This window comes from Trypanosoma cruzi, genomic scaffold (genome assembly GCF_000209065.1).
Source record: "Trypanosoma cruzi strain CL Brener 1047053516649 genomic scaffold, whole genome shotgun sequence".
Taxonomy (NCBI): domain Eukaryota; phylum Euglenozoa; class Kinetoplastea; order Trypanosomatida; family Trypanosomatidae; genus Trypanosoma; species Trypanosoma cruzi.
Window position 1 is genome coordinate 87,670 of NW_001849427.1, and position 15,917 is coordinate 103,586.

Below are 15,917 nucleotides of genomic sequence, written 5' to 3' on the forward strand. Positions count from 1 at the left end.
GCAATGAGTATCAAAGGTGATTTCTTCGGGCCGCAACGGCAACACCAAAAGAAGAAGTACGGAGGGAAAAACGAGAGTAAAAGTGTTGTGTGCATTTGCGTCTGCACTGACTGCCCGCCGCGCATAACAAAGTAAGCGCACACACACACACACACAAATAATTTTTAAAAAGATGTAGAGAGCAGCCACATAACTCGCGTTGTTGGTTTACATTGCATCTTCTCACCCCGTACTCACCCCATGCGGCGAGAGAGAGAAGAGAGAAAAGAGAAAAAGGGTGCCACACGGGCGCAGGAATAAATAAAACATCGCAGCCCCCTTTTTGACGTCTGCCACAAAACAAAACAAAATTTAAAAAGTGCGCCACCATCACCGCAGAAAATGCCCGCCATGGAAGCGCCATCAGCACTATTCTAATCACCCACCCGCCTGCTTCTTCCTGCCCCTGTCGTGAGAGGACAACCTCGTCTCTCGCATTGCATTTTCTAGTTTTTCCAGGCGTGCCTCCACCTCCTCCAATGAAAACACCGCATCGGCCGGGTTCTCACTGTGCGACGAGGGTGGCGCCGCAGCGGCCAATTTGTGGTTTCCCGCCACCCCAGCCAAACCCGAGCCCTGGCGTGTTGTAACTGACCTCCTATTTTTGTTTGCCAAAGACAAAGATGCGCTCATTTGCGGGGACAATGGCTCCGGTGAGGGCGGTGTTGAGTCTGGCGGCTTCTCATTCATCTCAAGCTTTCCCACCCTCTCGTTCCGCTCGATGCATTTGTTCAGGCGGAGTGTAAAGCCGCGGGTCACTTGCATGTAGCCAGGGCCATCCAGTGCGTTTCGTATGTTGTCCTCCTCCGCCTGGCGCTCCCTTTCTTTTAAGCACTCCAGCAACTCATCCTTCTCTCGCCGTAACGCCAAGAGAGGCTGTATGAAATTCTCTTCAAAGGCGTTCTCAATGGCATCCTCGCACGCGCTCATGAGGTCACGTCGCTCCTGCTCTATTTCATACATGTCGTCCCGCACAAATTCCTCAAGCGGCGGCAAACAAAAGCTGTGTATATCCCACTGCACCTGCACCTCATCGTGTGTCTCGACGGGCTGTGGTTCCGCTAAAAAGGCGCGGAACAGCCTCCAGTGCCGAACGACTGAAGAGGAAAAATAATCGAGTATCTGCGCTACTTCTTGGAGCGTAAAGTAAGGACCCACCACGATCTCCGTCAAAAATCTCTCCTTTTGTAGTTCCTGTCGTGTATAATTAATTATTGGGGCATTTTCTAGTTTTTCTTGCAGTGCTGCCCTTCGCTTCTTGTTCTTCTCCTGCGAAATTGCTGTCTCCATTTCGGCCACAAACTGCGGGTCGGGTATTTCCGATGTCACCGTGCGCCACGACTTATGCGTTTCCACAACTTTCCTTGGCAGCCCACAGGCCTGCTCAATAAGCAGTTCTTCCAACAACTGCGTGCACCGCCCCTCCGCTTCCACGTCTGTGGCTTCAGGGGAAAGATCCGCCACGACACCCATGAGATGCATGGCTGTGAGCAACACACACCGCACCTGCTCCGCCGAGAACCCTCGAAATGCCGTAAAGTGAATGAGATCCTCACACCATTCACCCAACGCCACATGCCGCAGCTCCTCCTGCGCCGCCTCCCGGTAGCGGAGGGGCACGGGTGCGGTGTCCTCAGGTAATGGCGCGACTGACACAATGCGCCTCCCCAGCGCAAGGGAAACGTCGTCGACAAAGTCATCCACTCCTGTTGTGTTAAACCCAAGCGCGCGGAGAACGCCAATGCGAAGAAGGTACGAAGCAGATGGGGCACTTTGACGTGCCTCGTCCAATGCCGGGTGCTCATTGGGCCAATACTCCTCGTATCGATTCTCCTGCACGATTCGTGATAACACCCGCGTGCTTTCACGAGACCGTGGCAAAGGCAGGGACAAAAAACTAACCTCCTGATCCACCTTGCGGGCGTGCCGCAACAACTCCTCGACCAGCATCAAGGAAAAGAACGTGGCGTGATGAACGGGGGCATGCAGTAAAAATGAAATAAGTTGTTGTTGTTCTTGCGGCGGCGGCCGTGGCTGCAAAACCTCCAGTGGATCCATTTTCTTCCCTCGACAAAGCACACGGTGTGAAACCAACAAGGAGCCGCAAAAACAAAACAAAAACCGACGAAGAAAGTAGTGATATCGGACACACGCACGGAAATAAAGAGAGAGAGGGAGAGAGAAGGGTAAGAAAGCCCTAGGGCCAACAACGACAAGAGATGCGCTCCGCGCAAGAAACGGCATGGTGTCAATGATGTAAACATCGTCGATAAGAATTAGAAAAACCCTTTCTTTTTGTTATTGCTCTTCTCATTCTCACCGCCATCCAACCGATCCATCGATCAAACAAAAAAAAAACAGGCAGTTTCCTTTCCTTTTCATTTTTTTTCCACCCCCTTCTCTCTCATTCTCTCCCCCCATCTCTATCCTTTACGTTGTGTGTGTCATCCCCCCTCTCCCTCGTCAACTGTACTTTTCAGCCCCTCCCCCTCCTCATCACAAAGCAAGAGGCTATCTAGCCGTGACATCATCTCCGAGGCGTCACTGCAGTCGGTCAGAGCAGCCAAGGCCTCTTTTGTAACAAGGCTCATCTTGGGCTTCTTCGGCACGATGTCCACCACGCTGCTGCAGAGGGACACAAACGCCTTCTGCAAATACCCCCTTGTGACCATTGCCTGTGCATGCTCTTTTTTCGTCTCATCCGCCTGACTGAGTATCCGCTGGTACTCCTTGGGAAAACAGACCATATCCGTTTGTTGCCCACCCTGCAGCTCCTGAAGGGCCTCAAGGAGACGGAAGCTTGTCAATCCCTTGTTGCACGCCGCTATGCGTGGGACAATGCGAGAAAGGTTAGAGCGCACCGCCTCGCTATGAATTTCCACAGAGAAGCTCACCTCTAGCGAGCGTTCGGAGGCGCAGTAACGAATAAACCGTTCCGTAACCATCAAAACCTGCAACAATTCTGTGGTGAACAATGCGCTTCCATCGCCGTACTTAACCTCAAGAGGGTTTTGAAAAAATGTGTCCTCGTAGCTCAAAGTAGACATTTTTTCTTGGTACATCTCAGGGGTTCCGGGCAGCAATCTGAATATCCAGCTATGCATGTCTCTGGCGCTAAAATTTCCCCGCACCTCCATTGTAGAAAGTACGGGGGACGCATTTCCTTCCGTCACTGCCTTATCGACTCTTCCCACACGAGCGTAGAGTGGCAGTGGTCGTAACTGCACCATCTTCATCTGTGCGGTGCGGGGGGCAGGAGCTGCCAATGCAGTGACTTTCAGCAGTCCCCACTGCCCATCCTCCACCCAAAAGGCAACGGAGCAGCTGTAATTCCGTGTCTCTAAGGGATGCAAAATGGCAATTGTTTTAGTCAAGGGATTATTCCGCGGTATTTCCTCTTGCACAATTACCTCCGCAGACTCCTTCTCTAAAAAATGCAGATGCAACTCACTCTGGAGCACCACGCAGTCCAGCGGAGTATCAACCTCTAATATAAGTCGCAGTGCAGGGCTGTCTTTTTGTTGCGATAGTGTCACCTTGGTCTTGAAGGTGGAAGAAACGGCAAGCAATGGTGTGTCGCCTTTATTCACCCCGCTGTATGCCGCCAGCTCCCGCGTTCTGGCCTCAATTGACCGCTTAAGGCCTTCAATTTCCTCGCGGGCTTCGTTGATTTGGGCATCTGTGCACTCTAGCACGGCGTCGACAGCCTCCATCTCCTTCGGTGCAGCATGCTCCTCTTCCTTTAGTGTGAAGGTTGTGATCCTGCCACTGAAGGAATGTACCAGCACGCCTGGGCGGCGAGAATCTGTAATGAAGCCAGCAGCCATGGACAGGACGCTCTCATCCGTGTTCCCCGACCACATGCAAACGGGATGACCGCTATCAGCCCCCTCCTCCGCATAAACGTAAAAAATCTGCACCGAGCCGTCCTGGCGACCCACCAGCAGCTCCTCTCTCTCGTCCATGTTGATATCATACACAGCAAGGGCGGTTACGGCTGCCTGGTGGTCATCGGGAGCAAAACTAAAAACCCGTGAGAGGAAAGAGTCGCCGCTCCTAATATCCAGACAACCCAACGACCCTGCGCTTGTCCCGTAGTACACCCTGCGCGTCCCATCACTGACACCTAAGGACGTCACGGGAGCCTCACAACGAATTTCATCTATGGATTTATGACTCCGCAGCATACGAATGGTACGGTCATTGCAGCCAAGAATACACCGATAATCATCAAAGTTGCGTTCCTCCAGATTCGCGACGGAAAAGAAAGCAAAAACCGCCATGGCATTAATTCTGTCTGGTGCCATGTAGAAGCCGAGCTCACTCGCCTCCCTAAACCCAGTCACCATAAAGTTGCCGCAGCAAATAATGAATGGAGTGGAAACAAAAAGGGTGTGGATGACATCCGTCACGTTGGTGTCAAACGAGAAAAAGCGCCTACCCTTCCGCGAGTACGCCTCGAGCGTGCTGCCATGAACAAAAAACAGTTGGTCCTCATAGATGGTCGCGCAGCTCACAGGCCTGTTCTGAGGTGGGGTTTCAAAGACCGCCACGCGCTCCATCGCCTTTCGCAGTGAAAAGACGGACATGATGCCATTTTTGTCCGCAACCCCTATTCGCTGCCTACTCTTCCTTCCAAGTGGATACACAACCATGCACCTCGGAGACCTCGATGCTACCGTCGTAACCTCACGGCGAACGAGTTGAATGTCAGGAGCTGCGATCATCGTTGTCGAAAAGCCACGCCGTCCGCATGCAAACAAATCCCACACGCTGTCGCTTTGTTGCTCCCGCCAATTCCTCTTCCCTTGTCTGTGTGCCTTTATCCCCCTCCGGCCCCGTTCCCTGTGGGAGCGGCCGACTAAAAAAAAAAAAAGAAAAAAAAGCGATGAGTTTCTTGTCCCGCCCTTTAAACAAGCTTCATGCAGGGATGCACATCACCCCCCACCATTCGCACTGCCGCTGGCGACGTGAACGCCGCCGGAGACGAGTGAACCACGGAGATGTGCCCCGCGACAGATTCGACAACCGGCGGCTTCCCGACCACCCAAAAAACACCTCGTGCAGCAGTCTTTGCGTCACGAAATTCGGATCTTTCCCTCGCGTCAGTTCCAATGCGGCTGCCAATCGAGAGGAGATCGACGAGTCATGGGGCAGCGGCACGCAACGACGGTGCCCCTTGACGACGCAACACATCACCTGCTTTGTGGAACAGCTTCCCCTCCCAACCGCCCTGAATATTACCGCAGCCGTGTGTGACAGTCGGAAACGGCAGAGGGATCATGCTGCTGGTAAAACTCGCACAAACGCTTCCCAAAGAAGATACCACGTGGGCCCGCATAATTTATCCGTGTGAACCAAAGAGGAGGGGAGAGAGCCGACATCACCCCGCCTCTTTTCCCATTTGCGACCATAGATTTGATTCACAGTCCTTCGCGGTCTCATTCGCATACATCACACAGAGATTTATTGTACTTCTGGATCAGCAGGGCAGAGAGAAAGAAAAGAAAAAGAAAAGAGACATAATTGACATTTCCCGTGAATCCCAATCCAGCCGTTGCATCTACTTCTTAGTCTCTGAAAGGAGGTGCATTTTTTTAAAAGGAGGCATTATCCTCCACGTCCTGGTGTTAATGTTTGAAGAAAAGCATAACCATCCCCATCACTAATTCTTGAACTCAAAAAGTAACCACTCCCCGTCTCTCCCTCTCCCCCACTCCTCCTCCTCCTGTCTCCTCTCATAAACAAAATTCCGCCATGTAAGTAACGTTTGTATGTATGTATGTATGTAAGAAAGATGTCGCTATTTCAACCTTCAGGATGCTTGACGGCGTTGCGTGGCTGGGAAGCTGTGTGTGTTATCGGCTCCTTGCCAAAATCCACCACCAGGCTACTGCTAAAGCAAAGACCATGGCGTTTCAGCCATTGTCCCACTGTCTCCTCCGTTCCAAAGAAATTTTGGTGGGCGTAGTTCCCCTCTGCACCACTAGAGGCTACAAAGTGCCTTGCAACATCCGTAAGCGTACTCGCCTGCACTTCCTTCGTGGGGTCGAGGCGGCTTACGGCGACAACTCCGGCGATCCGGCCAACATCCGGCACATCCAACGACCCATGGGTGTAAGAACCGATGGATATGTGCTCTGCCACATGCGGCGCCAGTCGAAGCGACTCCACCGATTTGATTGTAACATTTTCGCCCAAGACAGCGATAGAAGATCGAATGTCCTCCGCTGTCGCTTCCACAAGGGAGCGATGCGCTTCCGTGGGATTTGTGAGGACATCGCCTTTGCTGTCAATGATCTTCCTTTGCAGTGCAACCTTCACCCTGGCACAGGTGTTCTGGAACTGGGCGCTACGTGCAGCAAAATCCGTCTCGCTGCAAACAGTAATGACCGCCGCACCGAACAGGCCCCCAACGCAGGCGACGACAGAGCCATGCTCCGTCACCCGCGACCGTTTTTTCATCGCCCTTGCCGCTCCCTTCTTGCGTAGCACCTCCATCGCCTTCTCCACGTCGCCGTGGGTCTCCTTTAAGGCGGCGCCGCACTCCGCGATCGGAGCCTCAGTGCGAAAGCGAAGATCCTTCACCATTTCCATGAAGGCGACCTTGTTGACGTTGGCTCGCAGACGCGTTAGGCACAACATCTTCCACGCTGTTGGATGTATATATTTATATATATATACAACTGTGTTTGTGAACTCCCCCCCCCCCCCCCCCCCCAAAAAAAAAGGAGGCAGAGCAATAAAAAATAATAAAAAATAAAAAATAAAAAAGGTTCAACGGATTACACATTGCCAGTCATCCGTGACAAACAAGACTTCATTGACTAAAAAAAAAAAAAAAAAAGAAACGCTTCATCTTTTGTTGTTTCTTGTCAATTTCAGTTATGATCATCGATATTGAATAGTTGACAAGTGAGTTTTTTTCTTGGGTGGGTGCTGTCTCTCCCCCACCCCGCTCCCCTTCTCGTTCTTCCACCGCGCTGGAGAAAAAACCGCAACCGTCACCTGGGAAAAAGCCCAATAGAGACCCAGTAGTCTAAGCTATCATCGAGCAATTCCTTCGTCACCTTCGGACAGCTGCACCGAAACCCGAGCGCCCGTAATTTCGACCCATCGACGGCCAGCGGGTTATCGTACAGAAGCTCGGGCTCCAGGTACGGAGAGAGAGGAGTGACGCTGATGCCATGCTCCCTCAGCATCTTCGTCCACGGTTCCATATGACCGTCGTTCGCCTCCTCCACAAGTTCCTCCAATTTGAGGGATGCCAAATTGGACATAAAAGCCCCAAAATATCCCGTCTTTACTTTAAACATGGACTCCAGAACGGCGTTCAGGCTCCCTTGTGTTGTGTCACCATCATCCACGACGTTATAAACCTCGTGAATGGCACCGGCACACACAATATGCCACATAGCTGCAACAACATCTTGCACGTGCACCGTATGTATTCGTAGGTCTTTTCCCCATAAGAACTCCATGCAAGTCCCTGATTTTTCGTACACCGCGGCACAAACAATGCGCGGCATAAGACCACAAATATCTCCTGGTCCATAAACGATTGGGAGCCGCACAATCACCCATGGGAGCTGCGAGATGGATGAAACGGCTCCTTCTGCCTCAAGGTGGTACTTCGCCATTGTTGTCCAGGGCTTCAATCGAGTGCCTGTCTCCTTTGACGGAGATTTGTTGTTTGACTCATATACCTGGGCAGTGCTCACCTCCACGTAGCGCTGGCATCCGCCTTTTCTGGCAGCTTCATGCGCGCAAAGAGTCCGTAACTGCAGGATACTTCGCTCGTACATAACGTCCAAGTGCCCATACCGTGTTTCACTGGCAAGGTTAACGATGATACTAAATGGCTCCCCTGCAAAGACACGATCAACATGTTCCTTCTGGGACAAATCAACCTGGACAACCTCAACGTATGGAAGTGCTAAAAGATCCTTGTAAACTTGCGTGAAGAAACACATCTCTGGAACTCTTTTGTCCGCAACACAAACATATGACGCAAGCTCGTGATCGGCAATGTACTTGAGGAAATTACGGCCAATCATGCCCAGGCCGCCAAGCAGCAACACACGTGGTCCCTCTGGCATGCGTGGTGTAATGCAGTCTATTCGTGTCTTTTCTGCGTGTAGGGGAGAAGGTACAATTACATGACGCGGCAGCCCGCAAAAATAAAAAAATAATAATAAGCGCACAATGAAAACCCGTAAAAGCAAGAGTTTGCCGTGCATATATATATACATGTATCTCGTGCAGGCATCGCGTTTCGTGACACGGGGAAAAGAGGTGGAAAGAAAGATTCCAAAGGGCACGGCAGCAACGGAGGCACACCGTCACGCACGCAAGTAAAAAAAAAAAAAACATAACGCAAAATGCGAAGAAAAAAAGCTTCGCTCCTGAAGTTTACGTCCCATCAGACATCCTTCCCCCTCTTCAAAAGCAAAAAGACGCTCAAATCATACACTTTTTTTCTTTGCCAAACTACTTGGCGGATAATATAAAAGCATCCACGCACATTTAACAATAAAAAAAGATATATTGTGAATGCACCATGAAGGAGGTGCGGGAATATACATTTGTGGGGAGAGGCGCCCAGGCACCGACATTGGAAAGCGAGCTTTTGTTGTTATTTTTTGTTGTTGTTGTTTTTGTTTTGTTTTTCCATGAGCACACAAAAAGTAAACTCCACTGAAACAACTCCTCCCCACCCTTCGCTTAGCGTCTCTGCCTGGATACCGCAGTGCCACGCCTTTCTGTGTTCGTCGGGGCCAAGCTGTACTTCTTCCCCAAGTAGTTCTTCTCTGCTTCCAGTGGGTGGTACAACTCGGTCAAAAGCAGGGGTCTCCAGCATCCTACTGGAAAGCCCTCCTCCTGCCATTGCTCGTACGACATGGGAGGGCGAAAAGGCGTAGCCGCGTCATCGGATTTCGTGAATTTCGAGTTCTGTCCGGCTTTTTGTGTCTTCTCCCCGATGCCGTCGCCGCGGCTGTCCATGATGTCATCCGGTGGACGCATGGCTCGCAGGCGCTGCGCAACATCATTCGTACCAAGGGCCAGGAGAGCGGCTTTCCTCTCACGTACCTCTCGTAACGCGCGAGCACGATTGCGACGATCCTGCACACTGAAGACCAATGCTGTTGCGAGCCATTTACGACGGGTGGTTGGCGGCATCTTTGGACCCCTCTTCCGTTGTTGTTTCTGTTTTATTCGTCTCTCTGAAGATGTAACTGAGTTTCCTTGGGTTTGTTTCTTCGCGTCCTATTACCCCCAATCCGGCACACTCAAAAAGAGCAAACATACACAACAGACATGCGGGAAGAGAGAGAAAAAAATGAATAATATTTGATGATGCAACACCAAAAGTGAAATCGCGCGCGGTGGAACCACAGAATTCCAGCCCACACAAAAAGGCTGTTCTCGGCGTTCCCTGTTTCTTTTCCCCTCATGAAAAATGGGCCCATTCAGACAGGAAGAAGTACCCGCACCGTGAAACACACACACGCACACGATGAAATTTACTGCTTAGCTGTAGTTCCTCCCCTACTTCCCGCGTCCACGCCACGCAATTGTGTTGGCCCCCCATGCCTACTGCTGAACGGGGATGGCAGGGGGCGCAGGCGGAAGTCCCGGGAGCACTTTATTCCGTGGCACCCGGACTCGTGGCGGCGGCACAGCGGCAGGGAGTTGTGGCAGTGGCGGTGACGGCGTTACCTGCTGCCCGCTCACCCAGAAGAACACCCGTCCGTCCCAAGACGCGGAAGCAAGCGCGTTGGGCACGGCCAGCGACCAATCAAGCCCAACGACAAACTCGCGATGATGGGCGTAGCGACCAACAAGGGGACGCTGCGGTTGGTTGAGGTCCCAGATACAGACTCGACAGTCATAGCCAGCTGATGCCAGCAGCACGCGTGAGTGAGGTGAGAAGCGGACACGGCGGCAGGCGTTCTCATGTCCGGGAAGTGAAGCAAGGGGCTGCGTTGGCCGGCGAAGGTCCCATAGCCGCACTGTACGGTCCACACCACCAGAAGCAAAAAGGCACCCGTCGTACTTATTCCAATCAATGCTGAGAACAATCTGATGGTTGTGCCCAACCTGCGTCAATACGGAGCGCGGTGTCCGTGCGTCCCACAGCTTCCAGGTACCGTCTCCAGAGCATGACAAAAATGATGCGGGATTACGTGTGGAGCAGGCAACCTCATACACTTCTTTCATATGTTCTTGAAATGTCATGCAAGACGCATTCGGGTTCGCTGCCTGGTACATCTTCACAGATCCATCCCAGCTGCACGAAAGAAAGTTATCACGATTCCACGTCACTCCCGCTACCTCCCCTTGATGCTCCATAATGTGCACTAAAGGTGGAGCACCATCAAGATTTAAGGATTGCTGTACGTTGTATAGCTTCACACCATCACCGCATGCCACAGCCGCAATATTTTGGTCAACTTCGCTGAAGCAGCATCAAACGCTCCGTCGCTCGTTCCCCAGCATCCCAAAAGAGAAACAAGAGACCCCGGTGGCATCCCCGGCGCCGTGTTTACAATATATACTTTCCCTGACCCTACCACACCAAAGTGCTCGGCCGCCGTGAGAATGTACTGCGTTGGCTGCCATGGATTGCACCGCATGCCGTGACCGGCAAATCCGGGATGAAAATTAAAGGAGGGCATTTTCAGTTCTTTCGCTATTTATTTATTTTCTTTTTTTAATCTTCTGGGTCGGCCTACAGATGCAGGCTGGCGTGTGCGTGTGTACCAAACAAGTGTTGCTAATCTCTGCCTCTTTCCTTTTGATTTAGTGAGAAAAAAGAAGGCGGTGCGTGTGGCAGTGTCTGCTTGCACAAACGCAGAAAGAAAAACAACAGTAACAAGAAGAAGTCGTGCCTATTGTCGTAAAGACACGCCGCTCCTCAAAAAAAAAAAATCATCATCATCATCCAACTGGTAAATTACATATGGTTTTGTTCTTTTTTTGAGGCCTCCATGTGGATGCAACACCGAGCCTCGCTCACAGTACTGTACAGTGAACACGCTTTAACCCGCACACAACGCCACATCATGCAGACGGATCCCCAACACTCTAGAAAAGTTATTAAAAAATAAAAATAAAAAAAAACGGAGATGTCATCTCTGACGCGAGAGAAATTCTTCGATGGTGCGTCTCCGTTTGTTGCCTGCTGTCGTTGGCTTCTTCGCCTTCTTCGCCTTGGGCGTCACCGTATTCCCCGCGGGCGAGAGACGCGGCGATGCCGACCTTTTTTTGTCACCACCCGTCGATGAAGGACATGGATTACCGCTCCAAGGACTCAGCAGCTGCACGTCGCTGTCAGGAAGGCTCCACGGGATACCAGAAGTATCCCGCGCCGGTGAATCACCAATGACAACCTCCACATTCTGACGCAATGGCGATGGGCTTGCAGCAGTCGTAGATTCCGGAGCGTCAAACTGCGGGTCATTCGAGCTGCCCAACACGCGTGATACCACGGCGTGGCTGTCTGCCACCCACGAAGTCGATTGGCCTCCACGGATCCTGCGCAGTCGCGTCGCAAACTCCGTCGGCGACAGCACCCGCACAGGCAGCTGCGGTACCAGCCTCACCGCCATCTCTGAAAAGGGGAAATGTACAATAAGAGCGAGAACGAGTGGATGACAAGTGACGTTGCGTGCTCCCGCGCTGTTGCCGCTGATGACCAGGAACCACTCCGCGACTATACATGCGGGGAAAAAAAAAAAAAGAGAAGGAGCACAAAAAATATCTCACAACGCCACAAGGCAGTTGCGAGAAGCAGTCACACAAGCCAACGCTCATGGGAACAGTGATGCCACGCTGCTTTCCGTTTTTCCGCCTCGCAACACCAGAATTCGTCGTGGCACAAATAAGAGTTTTAAAAAAGTAGAAGCAAAGAAGGTCAACGAGGCAAAGCAACAAAAAATTCCAAAAAACAACAACAAAAACAAATAAAAAGACTCGTATTCCCCTCATTTTTCTCGTTTATTTTCGTCTTTCTCGACCAAATCCTTTGCGTGTTTTCTCATTTTTCCCGTTTGTAACTCCCCCTCCCCGTCCCTCCGGCCGTGTTGCCTTCTCTTCGCTACCCCTTTAATTTTGTCTCGCTTAATCTTCCCTCCCATCATCTGCAGGTGTTCCTTTTTTTATTATTATTTCAGGGTGCATAAATATATATGTGTATGTATTGTCATGTTAGCCGTTTCGAGATGAGTCCAGCGCAGAAGCGTGTTTGTCTCCTTCTTTTTTTCTTTTTTTGCTCCTGTCTTGGGCAGTCCCACACAATTCAGTGCACCCTCCGCTACTGCGGCTCCGGCAACTGCTGTTTCCTCTTCTTTGCCTGCGCGGCACGTTTTTCCCTGCGATCACTCGCCGCCTTCGTCTGCTCCTTCTTCGCACGGCGCAGCGCCCGCCTCTCACGCGGCACCAATTCGTTGATGCCCACATCCGCGTACTTGCGGTCGGCACTGCGGTAGAGATCCTGCGGCGCAAGTGCGGCCTCGCGGGTGGTGGCAAAGTTGCCGACTGTCTCCAACGCGATGGCGGGGGCCTGGCCGTTCACTGCACGCACGCGGGCCGCCAACTCCTCTTGTATCGGCTTTGGTGTGTAGTAGAAGTTGCTGAGGGCGTCGAGGTGCTGGGCGAGCCGGCGCCACATTTGAATTGCCCGCAGCTCGTCCTTCTCAATCTCCGTCAGTGGCTCCGCACTCTGCGCAGCATCACCGCTTGCCTCCTCCAACGCCCGCGCACGCTCCAGGTACTCCTTCTCGTACAGGTCCATCAGCGACAGCTTGGACTTCTCCGAGTCGATTGTTGCGTCGCGGCGCGTCGTGACCAAATCTCCCGGCGCCGAGAGGGAGGTGCGGCGCTGCACATCGTCGTAGTTGGCGCAAAGGATGCGGCGGCGAATGCGGTCCTCTAGTTTGGCCGTCACTGCCTCCGTGATGACAGGCACCGCCTTCATGGCGTGTTCAAAGTCCAACTCCTCGTCAAGCAGCGCATCACGCGGTCGCTGGTTCCCACTCGTCTCACCGCTCATCGCCCACTGCGTGCTGTACAGCCGTTCCTGCTCCAGCCGCTCCACAAGACGACGCTCCCGCTGCCGCTCCCGCTGCAGCATCGTCAGACTGGGATCGTTGAGCTCCGCATCATCGTCGTCATTCTCACCGACCGCATCCCCCCTTTCGTGCTGTTGGTGTTCTTCCTGCGCACCGTCATCAGCGAGAATGTCGTCGTTTCCAAAGTACATCCCGTCAGACTCCTTGAACACGGCAGTCGGGTCATCCCAAGCAAGGTCCTCTTCGAAATGCGGGTCGTCATCATCACCTTCGGCCCCGTCACCGTCATCCTCGTCCGGAACAAAGTCCTCACCGTACATTTCCTTCATTGCTGCCAACTCCTCGACGGCGCGCTCGTCCTCCTCCTCCTCCTCGTTATCATCATCATCATCGGCCCCTGCCATCGCCCGAGCATGCCTACGACGGATACGTGCCAAATCATTGTTGCTATCGTCGTCATCATCCCCCTCGCCGTCCACGTCAGCATCACCGTTTTCGTCGTTGCCGTCGCCATCACCCTTTCCAAGTGCGTAACGCCACAAGTCGTCCCCGTTGTGGCCATTCTTGCTGGCAGGTTTCGCAAGCTTTCTTCGCTGCTGCTGCTGCTGCTGCTCGACAAGAAGCTGCGCAATCTCCTCATCCAAGTCACTCTCGCTGAGCTGCGAAGTTCTTGTTGAGAGTAAATCTTTGCCCTCCTCTAAAGCATCGGAATTATCAACATCATCATCGTCTCGTAGCCGCTTCGTTTGTACTCGCGTGCTGCCGCGTTTCTGTGGTGCAGAGGAAACATTCACTGTCTTCTGCAGACGTCGCACGTTGTCCTGTAGGCGACGCAAAACAGGACGCAGTAACATGTTCAGCTGTCCCCATATCTGCTCCACCGTCACATGCCGCGCCGCACTTGTTTCCAGTGACTTTTTGTAGTAAGGCAGCCGTGGCGTATGCAGCGACGATGCAAGGAAAAAGAGGGAAGAGAGGCACTGACGTGACGTTTCCTCGCCCGCCTTGCGCGATGAAAAAAAATGGTCCAGGCCGTTGTCCAGTGCTTGCTGGAGGGTGCCCACGGAGCCCTTCAGCTTGCGTGGCAGCGCGGCATCTTTCTTCGTTGTCGCCATCGCCCCTAACCCCTAACCCTGTTCTTCTACGCGTCCAGTAGTGTGTAACTGAGAGCGTGTGTGATGCTGCCCGACCACTTCGCTACACGCGTTCGCTGCAGTGTCAAGAAAAAAAAAAAAAACTCACGTCAAATTAAATAATATCAAAAAAAGGAAGACGTTTTTGCCTTGTCGCCTCCCCGCGGCGCCGCACACTGTGAATAAGAGCTCAACAAAGGCACCCCTCATCGCACGCAGTGGAAAAGCGAAATAAAAGGAGGTCGTTGCCAAAAAACAGCGGTCTGAAAAATAAAAAGAGAAGGGGCATTGAGGAAAAATAAAGAAAAGGCAAAAAATGGAAGGAAAGAACCCCGCCATCATCACCACCGTAGTTGCAGTCGGTCTGTTGCCTCAAAAAAAAAAAAAAAAAAAGAAGGGGAGAACCAAAAAAGAAAAGAAAAAGACATCCCGATGTGAATTCGTTTGCAAATCCAACAAATGTGGCGCACATAAAACATACAAACTGCACCACGTCAAAAGTCTTTTTTCCCTCCCTTTCGTCTTCCTCTCCCTCAGGTGCATGGGTGTGTCTCTGTTTCTGTCGCGCTTTACTCCTCCCTTCCCTACCTCTGTTTTCATGCCTTTTTCATTATCCGCCGGAAATATTAAAAAAGCAGCGTATCTATAAAATAATGGCCAAAAAAAAAAAGCTCAATAAGCATCCTCGTCCCCTGTGGGGAGGTGCAAACCTTACAGATCACCCGCGTCATCCTCCGTTTTTGTTGGTTTCGTTTCTGCCGCGGTTGGCTCCGCGTCTTCCTTGTCAGACGATTCATCCCCGTCGTTGTCCACCGGAAGCAACAGTCCTTCGTCGGTGCCGGTGGTATCGGGCTTGACGTCTGAGATGTCGTACTCGTCGTCGTCTGGGGGCAAGATCGTGTCATCGGCCGCAAGACCCACGCGGCCCCTCAGCAGACGGTTCACGCGCTTAGCGTACATGGCCTGATTCGAGACGGGGAATCCCGCCTGCAGGTTGGCCGTGCCGAAAAGAACCCATGCCACGTCAATAGCAGTCTGGTCGTTTGCGTCCGCCTCAAATCGTGTCAGAAGATCCCGCACAAGTGGATGGCGGTGGTTAAGTTCCAGCACGCGGGAGTATCGCATCGTGTGGAGGGAAGAGATTGCCTGTTGATTCATGACGTTCACCATGCGAGGTGTCATGTCGTTCTCCTGCGTAGACAAAATAAAAGCCTCCGAGCTCTGTCGTCTTGTCAGAATGACCTTCCGCACTTGGCTTTTTCCAAACAGAGTCAAAAGGCGTTCGGTGAGGGGCTCATATTTCTTCTTGCGCTCCTTTTCAATGGCCTTGTCCCTCTCCGTCGGCTCGTCAAGGCGCGCGTTGTCTTTTGCGAGGTTAATAAGCCGTTTGTTGCCGAAGTCTTGCACCTGAGAGACGACGTACTCATCAATAGCATCCGTCATGAAAAGAACCTCCACGTCACGCTCCAGCGCCTCTTCAATGTGCGGCGACTGCCTCATCTTCTTAACCGAGTCACCTGTGAGGAAGTAAATGTGCTTCTGTTCTGGCTTCATGCGGTCTGTGTACTCCTGCAGGCTAACAAGGGTGCCGTTACTCTTTGTGGATGTGTAACGCAGCAGCTTCGCGAGGCGGCCGCGGTTGTTGGCATCCTCGAGAATGCCGAGACGGATA

The 15,917-nt window shown here is 52.3% G+C and overlaps 8 protein-coding genes across 8 annotated transcripts, besides 10 other annotated features; all 8 read right to left on the reverse strand.

Moving 5' to 3' along the window:
- Positions 1-15,917: a sequence feature (heterozygous, Esmeraldo-like haplotype).
- Positions 418-2,283, reverse strand: Tc00.1047053503811.80 (hypothetical protein, conserved; the record flags this gene model as incomplete). The annotated part of the gene is made up of 1 exon (XM_803362.1): positions 418-2,283. One exon carries the CDS (start codon positions 2,281-2,283, stop codon positions 418-420), a length of 1,866 nt encoding a protein of 621 aa, XP_808455.1.
- Positions 2,484-4,766, reverse strand: Tc00.1047053503811.70 (hypothetical protein, conserved; the record flags this gene model as incomplete). The annotated part of the gene is made up of 1 exon (XM_803361.1): positions 2,484-4,766. The coding sequence occupies one exon, from the start codon at positions 4,764-4,766 to the stop codon at positions 2,484-2,486; it is 2,283 nt and encodes a 760-aa protein (XP_808454.1).
- Positions 5,811-5,830: a microsatellite.
- On the reverse strand, positions 5,848-6,684 carry Tc00.1047053503811.60 (hypothetical protein, conserved; the record flags this gene model as incomplete). The annotated part of the gene is made up of 1 exon (XM_803360.1): positions 5,848-6,684. One exon carries the CDS (start codon positions 6,682-6,684, stop codon positions 5,848-5,850), a length of 837 nt encoding a protein of 278 aa, XP_808453.1.
- Positions 6,741-6,760: a microsatellite.
- Positions 6,761-6,813: a sequence feature (T-rich).
- Positions 7,044-8,291, reverse strand: Tc00.1047053503811.50 (hypothetical protein, conserved; the record flags this gene model as incomplete). The annotated part of the gene is made up of 1 exon (XM_803359.1): positions 7,044-8,291. The coding sequence occupies one exon, from the start codon at positions 8,289-8,291 to the stop codon at positions 7,044-7,046; it is 1,248 nt and encodes a 415-aa protein (XP_808452.1).
- Positions 8,216-8,237: a sequence feature (AT_rich).
- Positions 8,665-8,709: a sequence feature (A-rich).
- Positions 8,764-9,219, reverse strand: Tc00.1047053503811.45 (hypothetical protein, conserved; the record flags this gene model as incomplete). The annotated part of the gene is made up of 1 exon (XM_803363.1): positions 8,764-9,219. The coding sequence occupies one exon, from the start codon at positions 9,217-9,219 to the stop codon at positions 8,764-8,766; it is 456 nt and encodes a 151-aa protein (XP_808456.1).
- Tc00.1047053503811.40 (peroxisomal targeting signal type 2 receptor, putative) lies at positions 9,634-10,392 on the reverse strand (the record flags this gene model as incomplete). The annotated part of the gene is made up of 1 exon (XM_803358.1): positions 9,634-10,392. The coding sequence occupies one exon, from the start codon at positions 10,390-10,392 to the stop codon at positions 9,634-9,636; it is 759 nt and encodes a 252-aa protein (XP_808451.1).
- Positions 11,137-11,163: a sequence feature (AT_rich).
- Positions 12,356-14,227, reverse strand: Tc00.1047053503811.20 (U3 small nucleolar ribonucleoprotein protein MPP10, putative; the record flags this gene model as incomplete). The annotated part of the gene is made up of 1 exon (XM_803357.1): positions 12,356-14,227. The coding sequence occupies one exon, from the start codon at positions 14,225-14,227 to the stop codon at positions 12,356-12,358; it is 1,872 nt and encodes a 623-aa protein (XP_808450.1).
- Positions 13,551-13,627: a microsatellite.
- Positions 13,705-13,725: a microsatellite.
- Positions 14,620-14,668: a sequence feature (T-rich).
- Tc00.1047053503811.10 (lipophosphoglycan biosynthetic protein, putative) lies at positions 14,957-15,917 on the reverse strand (the record flags this gene model as incomplete). The annotated part of the gene is made up of 1 exon (XM_803356.1): positions 14,957-15,917. A coding segment is annotated over one exon (961 nt), but the record flags the coding sequence as incomplete, so codon positions are not given.